Genomic DNA, 18,888 nt, shown 5'->3' with positions numbered 1-18,888 from the left:
AGGACCCCTATGGTGTAGCAGTGGGTGGAACAGTGGGACACTGCTTATGCACTGGACTGGCAGTCATTGGAGGAAGGATGATAGCACAGAAGATATCTGTTAGAACTGGTAAGGTCTCATCTTTTAATTGAAATGCAAACATGTTCTAGCCCTTGAGATGACAGATAATAGAAATGGTGTGCTAGCTTTGATCGTTTCTTCTAGAGATGACCTGGTGTGTGTGCTACCCCCAGGCCTGCACATTCATTCTCTGTCACTGCAAACTGACTTCTTTTACCGTGTGTACAAATCAGTAAATCACAGATTTATCTAAAGCATGGCCAATGTCTCCTGAGCCAGTGAAGAACTCATATGAGTGTGAAGTTTGACCTGAAGTGTGTTTATGAAGGTCCATTTTCGCTCTTACAGGCAGTGTGGGTTCTGAGGCTTGTGAGCATCCACTGCCAGGCTTGGCAGCAGCACCTCTATGTGCTTAGCCATCCCTCTGCCCTGAATATCCTTGGGTTTTTAAAAAGATGGCTTCCTGTAGTCCTGCTGCTTGCCAACGGTTTAAGTCTTTCTCTAAGTGGTGCCCAGAGAAAGATCTGGGTATCAGGGAAGAGTGAGTCGGGAATACTTTGTCACTGATGGTCTCAGGAGTAGTTTGTGAGAGTCGAGAAAATGGAAACTTGGGTTGTTTGCATAATGTCCCAGAGGAAGAAGACATGCTACCTCACTCATCCTCTCTCTTCTTTCTTCCAGTGACAATCATAGGAGGCATCGTTTTTTTGGCATTTGCATTTTCTGCACTATTTATAAGTCCAGATTCTGGCTTTTAAAACGCTGTCCATCTGTATTCAACTTAAGATATGCAACTTTCTGTACATAGTGTACATTACAACTAAAAGTAATGGAAAATACTGTATTTTGTAGTATTAATTTGTAAGTTTGACCCATTTACTGAAGTATTATGTCCAAAAGAGATAATCATTGATCTTATTCGTAAAAAATTTTAAAAGAAAGTCTGATTTCTAAGTGGGTTTTCCTCTAGCCTGATTATGTTAACACTCAAGCCCTGCTTCGTTTGGATAAATGTGTCCACTGCAGTGGGACTGACCTCTTGAGTTTTCTTGTTGTATGATGCTTTTATAAATATATTTTCTCCTTGGTCACTGGGTGTTTATATGTATATCTTAAACATTTCCTTGGGGGAAAGAATGAATTGTTTGTACTTTTAAAACCATATTCCGGAGCCAGTAGAGTGATCAGTAGTTTTATCTTGTCTTTTGAGAATTAGGATTAAAGAGAGAAATAGGTTTTACTGTTGTATCGATAACATGCCGTAAGATTTGTTGGCTAGGTCCATTCTCTTATTTTTTTTTAATTGGGTAGGACACCCAATATAAAAATAGTCAATATTTGACAACATGGACTTACCAAATTAAAAGAGAATACTATGAATGTATTCCTATTTTTTTCTATATTGAATAAACAATGTAACAGATACAATGTAAATAAAAGTGGTATGAATAGTACTTGTTTTTCCTTGTGTGTTATACAAAATACTTCATATCTTACCAAAGAAGTAGTAGTACTCCCTATTTATTGTATTGACATTCTGTTATTTCCTTCAAGGAACTAATATGCAATTTAGTCCAGAGCACATCATCCCTTGTGCTAAGGGTGTTCCCCAGTAATTACTCCAAGTATATTCTGACAATGCTGTACACTCAGCAAAAGCTGTTTTCTCCCAGCGCGTGTTCTAGTGTAACGTGGTAGCACACTGCCGTCAATAATCTCTTTAAATGTGAAGGCTGCTTCCTCTCTAGAAGTGTCCAGGTAGTCCCTGTGGAACATGACAGAACACTGCAGTTTGCTGAGCGATGACAAAGGTCCACAATGTAATTTGTAATTTGAGGAGATTGTGAAGAACTAGCTAAGTCACCTAGCACTGTAATGAAAACTGTTGAAAGTTACTTTTTAGTTGTTAGCTGTTCTTCCAAATATTGTTGGGCAACAGCAAATATTGATGAAGTCTTTTCTGCAAGCTTTTAAGGAGTTTCTAACTCAATAAAAACTGCTGAAGGACAAAACAAAAAACAATTTCCATGAAAACAAAACACTTTAAAGAAATCCTAAGTCATGTCCCCACACTGCACCTTCTATATAGTTAGACCTACACTGCACCTTCTATAAAGTTAGACCCCCACACTGCACCTTCTATACGGTTAGACCCTCACACTGCACCTTCTATACGGTTAGACCCTCACACTGCACCTTCTATACGGTTAGACCCTCACACTGCACCTTCTATATGATTAGACCTACACTGCACCTTCTATAAAGTTAGACCCCCACACTTCGCCTTCTATATGGTTAGACCCCCACACTGACCCTCACACTGCACCTTCTATAAAGTTAGACCCCCACACTTCGCCTTCTATATGGTTAGACCCTCACACTGCGCCTTCTATACGGTTAGACCCTCACACTGCGCCTTCTATACGGTTAGGCCCCACACTACACTGCACCTTCTATACGGTTAGGCCCCACACTACACTGCACCTTCTATACGGTTAGGCCCCACACTACACTGCACCTTCTATACGGTTAGGCCCTCACACTGCCCCTTCTATACGGTTAGACCCCCACACTGCTCCTTCTATATGTTAGACCCCGCGTAACTGTAGAAAGCAGCCAGCAGTGCAGCCCCAGGCCTAGGTGAGGGCGTGAGTACTAAGCATAACTGTTTGAGAAAGCAGTCTTGCAGCAGCAGGGCATCATTTCTTAGAGTGGTAATTAAAACCTAAGCTACAAGGTAAACACTGCTAACACAATTAGGCCCCACTGTTGAATAAAGAGAGGAAAATGTCACTGACAGATTTTAAAACATTTAATGGTCTTTCTATAAATCCAAATGTGACTCTTACATGTGATGTGCCACATAAGGCAGGTGATACTGAGAAGCAGCACTGAGGTATTCTTTATTTTTAAAATTGAAGGAAACAAAGTTTGGGTCTAATTATTTTGACATTAAAAACAAAAACAAAAGAAAAACATTGCTACTGCTTGGCTCTTTTGCTGCAGTTTTAGATTCTGAATACAAGAGTCTATGGAGACGAGCATAGAACATAAAGATTTTAAGTAAAGCTGTGCTCATATAGCAAGAGGCCCGAGTGAAGGCATGCTGGTAACAAATTTTCACTTCTTAAAAGGGGAACTTCAACAACAAAGGATAACCAATTGTATCAAAATTAATTAAAATAGCAATATTCAGCTGGTAATAAGAATCCACATTTTATTCAGTACTGTATTTCCAATGTAGCTTATGAAAACTAGGGAGCCTAATATAGCACCACTGAAACCATTCATTATCTGTTATGCTTCTGTGGAGTTTAGGGTTTTGGCAAAAGGATAATGCCTGGAAGAATGCCATTCTTTTTAAAATAAATTTATTTCAATTAAATGTTTGCTTTGTGGGGATCACTAGCCATACACATCTCTCCCTTTGGAGCTGGAAATGATGAGCTACGTCTACTCTTGTTTTAATTTAAACTCAGAACCAAGCAGTAAGGACAGCAATGTCAAGAACAGCAGAGCAAGAACCACACGGAACAGCAAAGAATCTGGTGCATGTTTATACAACCACTAACTGATTTAACAAAGTTTACAAAGATAAAACTTATATATTTTTTGTACTAACTGGTTTTAAAACAGCACTAATTTAACTTGTCTTTGGGCTTCAATCTTTATACAGGGTGAATTTGAAAGTGCTATACTAGAGCTTTCCCCAACTTAAACCACAATAAAATAGATTCCAAAATAATTTTAGAATGGTTTCATTTCCAGTTATTCTGGCTGACACATCCATTGCTTACTAAGGGACTTTTCAGGCAATGTTTTTGCTTGAAGATGATTGTCTAGTTATACATTAATTTAAAGATAACAGTTTTTCCTATATTTTAGCTCTGTAGTATTCTTAAAACCACTGCCAGCAATAAACTTGAACCAGTACAGGCCAACTCAAACACAAACCATTTGAATGTTATTTTTCTTAAAGCGATGTCACAGTTTTTTTTTTCCTCCGATTTTAAAGCACATATCTAAAAATGGTATTTTTTCAGTTTACCTTCATCAGAGTTAAACACCTTTTACATAATTGAACTCAATTCATGTCTGACTAGGTTTTAATTACTGTTCTCCAAGGGGTCCCTGTGAGCTAGACCCTACCCATGGGACTCCAGAGCCACAATGAGAGTGCTAATGGAGGACTGTACACCAGTTCATGTGGGCAGGAAGGATTGTCACACAGCGAACGAGCAAGCGAGGCCTCCCATGTTCAAGTACCGCTTTACTACACAGTGCTGACTATGGAAGATTGAAAGATAACCAACTTTTTAAAGAGTTTTCAATGTGCATACACTGTCCAACTATATGCAAGGACTCGGCATGTGGCTATAATGATGACAGCCATTAAAGACACTATTTTGCGAGCGTTTCCTCAAATGAGCAACACAAAGGCAATATCAACATGTACCCATGGTTCTGTCATGCTGGCCTCTGGCTGTGGGGAAGAAACTGTGGAAAGTGCCCACGACACACACCAGTGACACCAGAAAAGGTGGAAAGGTGATATAGAGCAGAACTGAAAGGAGTTACCTTTGATCATGTTTTCCTAAATAGTTCAGGGCAGGAGAGAAGTGCAGGGATGGATGCCCAGGGTGACCTGCCTCTGCCATCCTGATGGACAAGAGTCCAATTATCTCTCTGTGGAGAGTCATGGGGGGATAACAACTTGCCCCCCAAACAAGAGCCAGTTCTCCAAGGAAAATCAAACTGACCATAAATTAAATACAGGAGACCAAATGTAGAGATGCAAATATAAATAAATACACAGCCATTGTATTTAAGAAACCCCGAGAACTGCGTTGGAAACAGGTTCCTTCAGCACGTCTAGGTTCTTCTATAAATCCTTCCCATTGTGATTGTCGATTGGCTCAGCACCTCAGTGTCTGCTGGTGGTGTTGATGGGTCTCATAGTCTCCACAAACTATACACAACTACACGCTGTTTCACTAGAACCTCTGCCTGGGAAAACGCAGGCAGCTTACAAAGTACTGTTAATACTCATCTTTCAAAGTATTATTTCGGAAAAACAAGGAATGTAGTGTTATGACAACGGAAAGAATATGCAAAACAGTCACGTGGAAAAACAGAATTTTAATTTTTAAATATATAAGTTTGCTTAATTTCTGGTGAGCTGTTCAACACTGTTTTAAATATCCTGAATTAGTAACTATACCAACAAAATTGACCTCCAGTGTTTCCACAGGAGACATTAAAATAAGACCAAATTATAGTTTTCTTCAACCAAAGCAGTCTTTCTCAGTCCTTGCTGTGCAAAAATATTACAAGAGCAACTCAAATGGGAACGCTGAAATGACATGCCAACATTTCAGGGCACATTTAAAACACTCAATAATTCTTGAAATTACTGTATCCTAAAATATTACTACCAACCGTTTATAGATTAGTTCTGTATATCTACTCAGACAGATGCATATTCCTAGACCTCTGAAAATAAACAGGCTCATTGGTCTCTTTTGGTGTCCACACAATAGGCAAGATAGGTTTACAATAGTGTTTAAATGGAACTACGCATCTATAATCTCCTGACTCCACCACATTCAAAACAAATGTCAGTTTATTTGGCTACCTTGAAATCACTCCCATAAACCTGCTACGGTTCACTGGATCTAAACATTTCTCAGAAATGTGTCATTTATAATTTCACCTAAGTGATGATTAGGGGATCCTTTAAAAATGGTTAATGCCTAAGATACAAACTTTTATCTAAATGAATAATTGCAATAAAGTGCTTATTACCTTTCAAAATGATGCTTTTAGACTGTGGTATGTTGTTCTAAGTGTGTGCTATTCCTCCCATAAAGGATCCCCAGGCATGAGAGCCTCATCTCACCTGTCTCAGAAAGCAGCAGCACTCTCTTTTGGTAGGTAGGCTGACAATAGGCACAGTTCCCATGCGGATGAGGCTGTACTAGGGTTATGGCAAAGGGGGGGATTAGAAAAGTGGGAGGGCAGGTGGAGGGTCCCTACTACACTCATAGTTCTATACAAATATATTAAATATGCTATAAAAATAGTCAACTCTTTTCCTTTGCATTTACTTCAGAAGCTCCTCCTAGAAGAGTGTTCACTCAATCCAGACAAACTTAAAAGGTTTCTTTCCCTAATGACTATGAAAATGGCAAGTGCCTTTGTGCTGTTTCTTCTCCACCACTGAAGAGTTCCAGTCAGCTTACTCCTGGCTATATGCCCTCAGCAATATTAATATCCAGTGTTTATACCTTCCAATGTGGACTCTGTGGTGCTAAGAACAGGACCACAGGTACTGGAAAGGTGATAGGCTTGAACAAGTTTTACACAAATGTTACAACAAACCTTTCATCACCAAAGAAACAGAAAAAAGAAATACTAAAAACGCTATCTGTGTTCCACTTGGAAAAAAATGCCCCAATATAGCGGAAACATTTTAAAGGGACAGTACTATACCAAGTGAAAAGAACCTCCCTCTGTAGACTACTACTTTAAGGATCCCTTTCTAAGGCTTGAACAAGGGCTCAGCTCCCTCACAGCTGGACCGCTTCAGTGCTCCCAACTAACTTCAAGAGACTGCTTAAGGCAACGACCAACCACAGCACACAGAATTCAAACTTTACTCACTGGTTTGCACAGAGTTTTCTGTCACAAACTCAACATCACTGGCATTCTTTGATTAGTAGTACATTCCTAAGCCCTGTCTATGCGACAGCACAGCACTCTAAAGCTACCCTAAATTTAGGGTGGAGCTTGGGGCAGGGCCTGTGGTGCTCCTTTGCACACAGCTCCACCTATCACATCTGCTCCCCACCCTACAGCTACTACTCTAAGGAAGAAAAGAGGAGTACTTTCCAATGTCCAGATTCTGGTTTGACACCAGCCTCAAGAGCAGCTTTGTGCTTTACTGTCTCATCCCAAAGGATCAGCAACACCCCATGTAGAAGAGCCCAGAGCAAAGTACCTTCAGGGCAACAAGAACCTAGCTGACCTGCACCCTAACAATTTCTTAACTAAAAAGTGCTGCCCAGAATAAAATTTTAAAGGAAAATGAATCCCCATGAAATAGAGCAGGGGACATTAAGGTTTATAAGCTGCAAAGTGTTTCTATTTGGTATCTTTTCATGATTTAGGTTTTAGATTTAGGTTTCAGTCAACAACTTTGGCTATAGAAGCGAAGAACAGGCAACAGATGAATCTTCATCAGAATGCTCAAGTCTGTAGGAAGCAGACAGGGACAGTTTGCCACCCAAAGAAACCAAGAATTAAGGAGCCGAGAGGCAGCTAGTGCTAACAAGGGTTGCCTGGTACAGCTTTCCATATGGACAGCAAAATTAGTGGCTAGGCGCTCCTCTACCAACTGCTTTTAAGCACGAAGATGAACTGTGATGAACGGTAGGAATTACATAATTAGTATACTGCATCTCCTGTTAGCTGACCCCTCATCACCAGGTGTTGCCAAAGTAAATGAGGCACAACTCAGATGGCATGGAATGGCATAAGATCAAGAAGGCAATTGGGGAGGGAGAAAAGCAAGATTGGCGCTCTACATCAATTTCATCACGTGTATATAAGCTTACATATACATGTATTCTTGCAACTCTTCAGAGTATTCATACGAACGTCAGCTAGAAGAACTGTGATATGTTAGTTACTGACTGGTACCTAGCCACACTTCTTTTGCAGAACGGTAGGTACCAATTTTCTTTGGTTGTTTTCTTTGTCACCACTAACTTCTAACTGAATTGCAGCCAGGTAAACAGGAAAAGAAAGACAGACTTAAGGATGGCAACAAAGCGGAGCCCCTAACTGACTCGGCGTGCGTTCCCCAGAGCCCTTTCTAGTGATTCTGCAGTAGGTTATTTTCACTGCTGGGGACCTTTGTTTAGCAGCCTCAGCTTTACACACTTATCTTTTAAGGTCAATTTTAATTTGTCACACTTGTCCTCCCTTTTCTCAGTAATGTTTTATATTTATATTTATATTTTCTACTTATCTTTTGTTCTATAATTGCAAATTTCATTATTAGTACCATAAAATCTAAAAAAAAAATGCTTTTTAAAATATATGTAACTTCGTTGGAGTTTATTACCCAGAGAATATGATATTGCCAGATGAAATCTTAATTCATGTTTAGAAAGCATGTGAGTTGTAATAGTCTAGTGTTTCGATGAAGGCTAAAGACAATTTCTACCCCATTTCTCTGAACAAGTATTAACTGGTAATTCTTAAAGGACTACTTAGCTTTAAAGGAGGATACTAATTTGGAAACAATTCTGGGATCACTTTAACAACTCTGATACTGTTAGGGCAGTCCAAGAGACTTAGCAGTCTTCATGGGAGCCAGAGAATGACACCGAGACCCACATGCTGCTAAAAATGTACTAAGGTTTCAACACTGCTACTGAAACCAGACAATGAATTCAAGATGGTGAGTTATCACCTGAATTAAAATCAAGGCACTATGGGTTTTCCCCCCTCAAATAACCCTGAATCATTTTAACTAAAAGAAGCATTGAAAATTTTAAGGATAATAAAAAGACTCCAACAAATCCTAAAAGTTAAAATTCCCACCACTGAGAATGTTAAAAAAGTGCCTAAAATGTTCTGTGTGCAAATTTTACTCTTATAACTGAAACATTCTTGAAATCACTTTCAGGCTTGTTGAAAACCATTTACATAAATATTCCAACTATGAAATATATCAAAATATGTGATCAAACTCAACCAACCATCTAAAATAAAGCAGTGCAATTCTATTTTCAAACATAATTGAAAAATAATGAAATAAGGGATATTTCTGAATAAATGGAAATGTAGCAATAATTTAACCTGAAAAAAAAAATCCATTCCCAGCAGCACATTACACCTCACTGAACAAACTGTGACATCACAGCCAAAGCGCGAACAAAAACGTGTGCCCTGGAAAAGTGACCAGAACACTACTGTGTTGTAAACAAAATGAAAAGAGAAGCTGTTACCAGTTTGTATATGGTGTCAAAATCTAATGAAATGTACTCATACCTGTAAGGGACAGATAATGCTTCCACGCTGCGTACAGAAAGTTTGCTTTCTCTTCTCTATCCAGACACATACACATCTATATAGCATTTATACATAGAGAATTCAAACCTGCACAACATTCTGAAAGTAATCACTGATCCATCATTATCTGAACAGGGAGGGTTTGGGGTGGGGCCTATTAACTACAGGACTATCTTCATGGCAATCTAAGCAAATCCCTGGCAGTGGTGTGTCCTCTGTAACATCTGATACCAGGCACAGAACCACTAAAGCTACCAACATGGTTAGTGCTTTTCTGATTCGGTAAAGGTCATGATAGTTGAGCTTGTTAACATTTGGCAATATACTCTTTCTCCAATAAAAAAATATCTGGGTACAGAAACTGCAGAATTGGCTGTGTCCCTATAATCAATTCCCATCAGCTGGTATTTAATGTACATCTGTAGCACTGGGCAGCATTTCCCTACCAATCCATGAACTGGAACACTCAAGACCACCCTCACAGAACTGCTCAAGTTCTAACCCTGTCATCTGAGTGACTGTCTGGCCTCCCCTTCCTCTAGTGTCAGAGAGGAAGCGTGTGCTACTGTGGCTGGACCTTGGAAGGGTCTGTCAGGCTGTCAGTCCTGTGCCGACTAAGCTGTTGCTGTTGCTGCTGAGGCTGGTGTTGCTGGTGATGCGACGGAGGGAAGGTGCTCTGCTGTAGTGGGAAGGCAGCAGAGAGGATGAGCTGAGCTGAGGGATTCCCGTGGAGCAACCGAGATGTCTAAAAACAGAAGAAGGATTATGCAGCGTGGCTTTATCCTTCACACTGTCCATTCAGTGTCCACTGTCCACAGTGACAAGAGCTTTCAATACCCATTTTGTTTGCCAATCTAAAAAAAACTGTTTTTGGAAAACAGAAGCCTTACCTTCTTCCTGAAAACATAACAAAATTTAATTTTTCAAAGGAATCTGTGCTGAGAACTTAATAGTATAAATACTATTGTCTTGAGACAAACCACTTATTTTTACTTTACTTCCTACAGGACCAAATTTTAAGCAGTAGAGCTGGAGCACAGCTATGTCTGTATAAGACACGAGCACTCACCGCCGGTCAGACAGACAATGCCCTCTGCACACAGCTCTGCCTGCTAGGAAAGAATCAAGGCCACGTTTGAGAAAATAGCTCTGTCCATACAGTGCTTGTAATCCCAGTATTGGGGAGGTGGAGACAGGAGGATCTCGGGAGCTCACTGGTCAGCCAACCTAACCTAGGAAGTGGACCCTAGGTCCCTATGAGACCTCGTTTGAAAAAAAAAAAAGGTAGATGATGAGCAGTGGTGGCGCTCGCCTTTAATCCCAGCCCTCGGGAGGCAGAGCCCGGATCTCTGTGAGTTTGAGGCCAGCCTGGGCTACCAAGTGAGTTCCAGGAAAGGCACAAAGCTACACAGAGAAACCTGGACCTATGGATAAGCAGATTCTATATGGTTTATCCACATGGTATCTGTGTGGGTTTTGCCATTAATATGAATATCTTAACTATATTTGCCAATATCATGGTGATCAATAACAGCTGGCTACATAACTTACAGTATATTTAGCAATTTACATGCTTTTTTTTTTTTTTAAAAAAAAAAAAAGGAATTAAGTATGAACTATTATTACCTCCCATGTATTTTGACAAGCTTATGCCAGAGGTCACATGAATGTAGTATAGCATTTACTCAACTGAGGGCACCCTGACTTTAGAGCCTGAGTTCTAGTGATAACCTTCATCTACACTGGATTTCTCCTCCGACATTAATTTCTAACAAGAAAATTCTAATAAACTGGCACAGTAGTGCATGCCTGTAATCCCAGCATGCAGAGGCAGAAGCAGGAAGACCTTTTTGAGTTCTAGGCCAGGCAGAAACATATCACAACAAAACCACAATCTAATACGATTTAATCTGTTGAATAAGGTAACTCCTAGGCTGAAAAAGAGATCCTTCTTGATGTCCCTGCTTAATGAAGAGTAAAGTTTGATGGTATCTAAGAAAGAAAAAAAGTGGGGCTTTTGATTAAATTCTGGAAATATTAGCCTGAGAGGGAAAAAAGGCTCAGTAAGTGACCTGATATGGGTAGGAAGTAGGCCACTTACTCTAGCTAGAAGTTCAGATAACCAAGTATGGCTAGGCAAGGCTAAAAACGTCCTCCAAGGCTGAAGAAGATAAAACAGCCAATCAGGGCAAGCTTTCTATTTCTGTAGATATTTAAATCCTACAATAAGCCTTTCCAGATGTTCCAGGTCCTTTACAAACCTGTCCACTTAACATCTTATTTGGTGATAGAATCAGCTCAAAACAAGTCCTCGTGGGAAGATCACCTGTAAAAACTGCTGTGGTGGTGGTTGGGTCAGCTGAGCCTGAGGTGATTGCTGCTGCTCCTGGGAACTCTGCTGCTGCTGCTGCTGCTGCTGCTGTTGCTGTTGCTGCTGCTGCTGTGGCGGCGTCACCGGTAATGCCTGAGCCTGCTGCTGTTGTGTGGCAAAGGTAGGGTAGGCAGTCACCACCTGACCCATAAGCATGGTACTTGGTACCATGACGGCCCCACAAGCTACAGGAGCAGTTACTAATTTGGTCACAAGTTGCTGCCCTTGAGAAAACCTGTGAACGAAAATAGAGAAATGGTGTCAGAGAGACAAAGCATAACTCAGTCAGCTACATAGTTATCCTAGACAGTACCCACAAATGGTCTGTTTGTTCTATAAGAGCCCATGCGCCCAGCTTGTTTTCAGAGATATTCTCCTTAGAGGCTAGAGGCATAGTTTAGTGGCAGAGCGCTTGCTTGCACAGCTTGAAGAGGCCAATCTCCAGCACCAAGAACAATTTTAAAGGGCTTTTTGTTTGGGATATCAGTAAAACAAGCAAACAAACTATATATAATATATGTATATATATATTATAATGTAGTTTGTAATATAAAACATAACAAAAAGACATAAAAACTTTTAAAAATAACCATATTCAAGATAATGACCTTTCATATCACATATATAAAAATTAGTTGAAAATGAATAAAGATCTAAACATAAGATCTAAACTACAGGGTTGGGGATTTAGCTCAGTGGTAGAGCGCTTGCCTAGCAAGCACAAGGCCCTGGGTTTGATCCTCAGCTAAGAAAAAAAAAAAAATCTAAACTACAAAACTCATGACATTGGGCTTGGCGATGACCTCACTGACCATGTCAAAAGCACAGGTAGGTGACAGTGAAAATGATTCACTGGATGACATCAAGTCTAACCAGACATAGAAAGAACTCTTACCATCAAACAACATTCAATACATTGAAAAACTGGACAACAGTTAAACTTTTTCTCCAAAACCCACAAACAGCCAACAGACACATAAAAAGCCCTCACTAGACGACCTAGACCTTAGAGAACTGACAACTGAAACAACCATGGAGAGCCACTGCACGCCATCAGGACGGCTAACACTGAGAAAGACAACCGACTAGGGAAACACTGCAATGATAAACACCACGACCAAAACGCAACACCAGGAAAGCGCTTTCTTTATCTGGCTTACAAATCCCAAGTCACAGGCCACTGAGGGAAGCCAAGGGAGGGGGAACTGAGTTGAGACCACAGAGAAACACTGTTTCCTGGCTTTCTCATACACCCCAGAAGCACCTGCCTGGGAACTGCACTGCCCACAGTAGGCAGGGCCCATCCACATTAGTCATTCATCAAGAAAATGGCCCACAGACTTGCCTACAGACAATGCAATAGAGGTATTTTTCTCAACTGAGCTTCTTCTTCCTACTAACACTAGCTTGTGTCGAGTTGACAGAGAAAAAAATAGCCCTTAGAAGGACAACCCTGTAACAGTTCCTCAAAGAATTACAAGTTGTTTCATTTCTGAGCACCAAGCAAAGCAAAATGAAAGCAGGGCTCAGACACGAGCACACTTTTGCACACATCTGTGCACATCTGTATTTCCACCGACAGACAGACAGCACGGCTAAGGAAAACGCCACCCATGTACTACACACGGAAGAATACTTGGTCTTAAAATGGAATGTGAGAAAATACAGATGAGCTTGGAGAATATTATGTTAAGTGAAACAAACCAGTTACAAAAAGACAAATTACTGGGTAATTAATTTACACAAAGTATCTTTAGGCAGTCAGATTGATACAAACAGGAAACAGAATGGTGGTTGTCAAAAGCAACAGGCAGATAGGTTAAGGAGTTGTTTAGTGAGTTTCAATTTGGAAAGATGAAAAATATTCTGAAGATGGTTGAGGGTGATAGTTGGAGCCACATATGGATATACTCAAGGACACTGGACAGCACACTTTAAAATGGTTAATACAGAAGTTTTTGTTCTAAATATTTTATCAATTAAAATTTTAAAATCTGTATAAGTTAACTTTTTATAAAATGGCAAGGTACTTATGAGTTAAATATATGGTGAACATGGTTCGTTTACTACAAGGGCAAACAATTCATGAGGAAATTACAACTACTAATAAAATAATCTTACATTTATAGGAAAATTATACTTTATAGAAAAATGACATTTCTAAGGATAAGTCAAAGTGAAATTTATCCATACAGAATAGTACTTCTGGTCAGACTTTACTGATTTTTCTCCTCTTCCTTTCTTCTTTGGTGACAGTATTACTTCCTTCTGTCTGCCTTTCCTGTAACCTGACGTTCACTGCCAACACTGACAGACGGCAAGAGAGCAGATAGAGACGACACACTGTCCTACAGACTGTTCCAAGTTCAAAACAAGCACTCCGCTTAGTACAGATATGAACTTTATCATTAATATAGTCCACATGACCAAAAATATTGACTTCTGTTTATTTTTGCAGTGCCACGGATTGAACCCTGGTCCTTTAAAAATAATGTATACCGAATTCATGTCATGTCTTAAAAATTAAATTTTGTAGTGCATAGACTTCAGGACCAAATGCTTGGGTGCAAAAGAAATATAAACCAAAGAAACAAAACACAGCTCAAATAAAGCCCCAAGAGACAACGATTACAATCTGTTTTGTCATGGATATGCTAAATGCCAACGTCTCTGTAATGGTGAACAAACCCAGTAACTCACCAATAGATGTGCAAGGAATACTCTAAGCAGCTCTGGCCCAAGGTGCATTCTTTAATCTACATTTGGTGGCCTCCCATGGCCGTGCAGCTATTTCCTCTGCTATATATAATGCCTCTCTGAACTCTCCACACATATACCTAAGCCAGCTTTCTTTATGACACAGGCCAACAAGCTCCTCCTCCACAAAGTTCTCCATGACCACACTTTTCAGTTGCTTGCTTCAACCCATAAAATTCATCTGCTCCCCTATAAAGTCTGCCAACTAGTTATCACACCAAGTAAACATGAGCTGGTTATTCTTTTATGTTTAATAATGTCTCATTCCCTGTAGAAAGGATTAGCCTTTAAATGTCTGTTGAAATATGTCCCCCTCTTCCCCGGTTACAAATGGTTGCTAAAATGCATCCTCCAAAATGCATGTCAGCATTCTAGTTTACTATCTTCCTTCTTAGGCTGGCTGAAGATGGCCATCAGTGGCAGCAGTGTGTATGCCTAGCATGAGTGAAGGCTCTGGGTCCAGCACCCGCAACAAAAACAAAACAATCACAAACACAAATCGGCTTTCAGAGGGCATTCCTGGGGCACAGTCCTAAGATTTCCCCAAGAGTGTGAGCACTAAGGTTGGATGTCTGAAGTTGAGGAACTTGAGCTCCAAGGAACAACAGATTCTCTGCTCTTGCTGCCTATGTAATCTTGTAGCTTCCTTGGTCTGAACATTATTGAAATCTTAAAAATCACTCTTTTCCATACAACAGCAACATATGCAAGCAGTAACACATGTATATTGAAGGTAATAAAACATGAAACTATTTCAGATCATGTATTTAAGACTTCAGAAATCCTATAGTTAAAAAAACATCTTCCCAGGAAAGTATATGCAAAAATTTGTTTATAATTCAACTATCCAGACTTATCACTCGAGACACAGTTGCCTGTTCTTCTTTAATAGTTACACCTAAGCCCTGAAGCCGCCTGAGTTCAGAGCCACCCCCTCTGCTGTAGCACTTGGTCAAACCACTAAAAACACTTTCTCATCTGAGACATGGGGAAATGATGGCAGATACCAATGTTTCTTTTAAAAAATGGAACATTCTGAGCAGAAAGATTGCCCAGCTTCCCTACTGTTGCTCTCTTAACACCCTCACTAGGAGGGCCACACGGCACTAGTACAGCGCCTGCTAGAGCCTTATATGACAGTGCACTACAAAACGTGGTTCTGTATCTGACTGATTAAAAATCAGTTCTGATGCTATTCTGTTAAGTCTTTAATAATAGACACAGTATTTATTCCAAATCTTAAAAAATGGGAATAGCAAGCAATAAACTAAAATTTCATGGTAAAAAAAATAAAATTATTGGTTTTGGACAAAAGTACAATACTGAAGACTGAACTGAGGGTCCTTTCCACGCCAGGCAAGTTCTCTACTCCTGAGTTGTATCACTAGCCCATATATGTATTTTTATGTATTGGATTTGTTTCTATGATTTTCTTTTACTGTGTCTGCCACATGCACTGAGGCATGGAAGAGGCCAGAGTGGTCATGAGAACTCCTGCATGTGGGTGAAGGTGTCGTGACCTGCTGGAGGTAAAATGCTAGGAACCGACTTGTCTTTCTAGAAGAGCAGCAAGTGTTCTGAAGCACCGAGCCCACAGAGGTTGTTTTTATTCAATCAATTTACAACTCTGAAAATAATGAATGAAGTCTGATATCCACCTTATCTGTCTGTCCTGAGTGAACGTGGTTACCGTAGCACTCTGCGTACTGTTCTGGGGCATACTCGATGGGATCTGGACCATGCTCCCAGATGCCGGCTGAGAGATCACCATTGTATTGTACAGCGGGGCTGTGAGAGTGCTCGGTGTCTGGTTTGGAAGAGACGTTTGCTGACTATGTCCACTCATTACATTCTGTTGACTCTGCTGGAAAAGGAGATTTTATAGAGATTATCTAACAGTTATAGGACAGCATACTTCTACTATTCGCCATTTGACAATGGCTGACAGAACAGAAAAAGACAAGTAAAATACATTATTTGGAGAGAAATATAGAAAAGACTGGCTTGGAGTAGCTGACTTAGGCTGGATTCTTTGATGGAAGGTAAACTAAGACTTTAAAAGAAGCATGTTCTTAACAGGGAAGTAGAAAATGTACACGGAAGACATCTGTTAAATGTCCAAAGCAAGTCAGTAATGGTCACACATTTGTATGTTTTTCAAACATAGTAACAGATGTACACTAATTAATTACCAGAACTCTACAGAATGATTAAACTATTCCCACTTCTCCAACAGTCTATTCAGTATGCTTGCTTTTCAAGACTCTCTTGCAAATCAAAGACTTATTACATACAGAAAGTCTGTACATTATAAGAATCTGGTATAATTATTAAATTAGGTACTAGGTATTAAATCACAAAATTGTTAAGTATCAAAATATTTGGTAGTAATATATTTTCCACAAAATACTTTAATGTTCACAGTCAAGATTATATGTTCTAATGTTTGTTAAAATTTAAAGGCTGATGCAACATGGAGCTTTAAGTAGATATTTCAGTCAATTACCTGAGTTGATGTACTCTGTAAAGTCTGCTGTTGTATCATGTGCTGGCTTGTGCTGACATGTCCAGTATTCATTCCACTTTGAATCTGGCTAGCAGAAACGACTTGGCCTTGCATATTTATAGGTGTGAGTTGCTGGATATTAGAACTTCCAGAGGAAAGTTGAACAGAACCAAAATTCAATCCAGAGTTTGATTGTTGCAAAAACATCTTTGAAAATAAAGATTACATTTCAATGAAAAACTCTGGCAGGAAGGCGGAGTTCGTTGCACAAACGTGACAGACTGAGTTTGGTCCCTTGAGTCCATGGTGGAAGGAAAGAACAGACTCCCCAAAGTTATCTTCTGACCTCCACACATTCTCTGTGGTACATACATGCTTACATTAACACACTAACACACCCACCCACCACCACCCCACCACACAATTTTTAATTACATTTTTTTGCAGGGGTGCCTGGAATCAAACTCAGAGCCTCAAGCATTTTAGGTAAACACTACAAATGAGCTACATTCCCAGCCTAAAGAAGCTTTATAGTTAAAAAAAGACCAAGGAGAGCACTGAAAGAAACCAAGCAAACTGAAGTTGAACAGTCAAGGAACAAGTCATTAGGACATTTCACATGAACAATTAGCAACAATGACAATAAAACATGCAGCTCCACATTCATCCTTGCACTTATCCACAAGGTCAACCATGTTACTCAGTGCTCCTCAAAGGGTTGCTCCTAGCAGCTTTGTATCATCCGTCACTCAAAGTTCCTGACAGCACCCAGATACTGTTCACCTAGTTTCCCTTCAGCAAAGCCCTAGTTCCCTAGATGGCCCTGTCAGTCAAAGTCAAGTAATATGAATCATATCTATTGGTATTTTATTAAAACTATTACATACAGTCTACCTCAAAGGTTCTATAAAGTAAAACTTTTATATTATGAATTTGAACTTACTAAAACTTGGAGTTCCTTAGTCTGAAAAATAGTGATGCCGATCGCAATGTTTTTAGGAATGAGTATCTCTGGAGGCTCTATACTATTAAGCAGGTAGCCAATGTTTACTGAACTGGGAAAACTAGACCTCTTGCATCTGACTTTTCAAAAAAAGAGGGGTGGGGGACAATGTTTAGGAACCCAAAATGTGAATGAGATTCTCTATGCTCAGAATAACTTACCTGAAGCCCTTGACCATGGACCATCTGAAGCTGTTCTTGAATTTTCCTTAGTTCTTCCTGCTGCCGATGAATATTTGCCTCTATCATCCGTGTCCGCTGCTCCAACTGGTCTTTTAGATGCTGCATGGCTCCTAACTGAGCTGAAAACTGAAACTGAAGCAGCACATGCAAGAAAGTATAACATATCTTAAAATTCTTTGTCCTAATAACTGTACCATGTGCAAGGCAAGCAGCCACGAGACCAGAATGCCAGTTCCCAACTGCTGTCTTCACTCTCCTCTGTGACAGGAGTTGGACCTTTGACTCAGTGCCATTGTCTGCAGACCCCTAAGAACCTGCCCACAGATGCCCCTGGAGGGAGACTGCAAAGGAAGGCACTTCTCTTCCTGATGCCAGTGGGTAGCAAGCCCTGCTCAGTCTCATCCACAAAGTCTCTATTTCCAGCAGAAGGCTTCCTGCCCTCTGGCTCTCAGGGCAGCTCAGTGTACTCACTTCTCTACTCAGTGGCTCAGCCACATACAGCCCACCTAGTGCAGGGTAAGAGGTGTTGAGGGGGCTGTGTTAGTACGTTCTTCCTTGGCTGTTCTCCCTCTGATTTATGTTGGTGGTTGTTCTCACATCTTTTTTTAAAAGTTACAATTACTACGGGGGGTGTGTGTGGGGGGTACGGACACATGTCACGAGTGTGTGTGTAAGACAACTTGAGGAGTTAGTTCTCTTCCTTTACCACGTGGGTCTACGGGCAGAACTCAGGCTGTCAGGCTTGGCAGGTGCTCTTACCCACCTGACCATCTGCCTTGCCCTCCTGTGCTTACATTTCTTAGAGATTTTTCTTTTAGTTACCAGCTAATGCAGTTAGAAGATGGGACTGCTTCCAGGTGTGGTGGTGCATACCTTTAATCTTAGCACTCGGGAGGCAGAGGCAGGTGGGTCTCTGTGAAGTTGAGGC

General features: G+C 40.3%; 2 protein-coding genes across 11 annotated transcripts in view; one reads left to right on the top strand and one right to left on the bottom strand.

Moving 5' to 3' along the window:
- The window catches only part of Tmem165 (transmembrane protein 165), a 28,997-nt gene extending 25,192 nt beyond the window's left edge, over nt 1-3,805 (top strand). The window contains exons 5-6 of the mRNA XM_036200747.1: nt 3-108; nt 742-3,805. Of these exons, the coding sequence (XP_036056640.1) occupies nt 3-108; nt 742-818 (183 nt within the window). The 3' untranslated portion in view covers nt 819-3,805. The remainder of the gene's footprint in view (nt 1-2; nt 109-741) is intronic.
- The window catches only part of Clock (clock circadian regulator), an 83,571-nt gene continuing 68,287 nt past the window's right edge, over nt 3,605-18,888 (bottom strand). For 9 of the 10 annotated variants that reach the window (XM_036200737.1, XM_036200741.1, XM_036200740.1 and 6 more), the window contains 5 exons: nt 17,940-18,092; nt 16,776-16,982; nt 15,928-16,133; nt 11,468-11,747; nt 3,605-9,886 (listed from right to left, as the gene is read on the bottom strand). In XM_036200737.1, the coding sequence (XP_036056630.1) occupies nt 9,704-9,886; nt 11,468-11,747; nt 15,928-16,133; nt 16,776-16,982; nt 17,940-18,092 (1,029 nt within the window). In that variant the 3' untranslated portion in view covers nt 3,605-9,703. The remainder of the gene's footprint in view (nt 9,887-11,467; nt 11,748-15,927; nt 16,134-16,775; nt 16,983-17,939; nt 18,093-18,888) is intronic. The other variant, XM_036200744.1, reaches the window with a different exon arrangement.

This window comes from Onychomys torridus, chromosome 10 (assembly GCF_903995425.1).
Source record: "Onychomys torridus chromosome 10, mOncTor1.1, whole genome shotgun sequence".
In the NCBI taxonomy this organism is placed as follows: Eukaryota; Metazoa; Chordata; class Mammalia; order Rodentia; family Cricetidae; genus Onychomys; species Onychomys torridus.
Note: the sequence above shows the minus strand (reverse complement) of the source record. Positions and strands in the feature narration are given on the sequence as shown.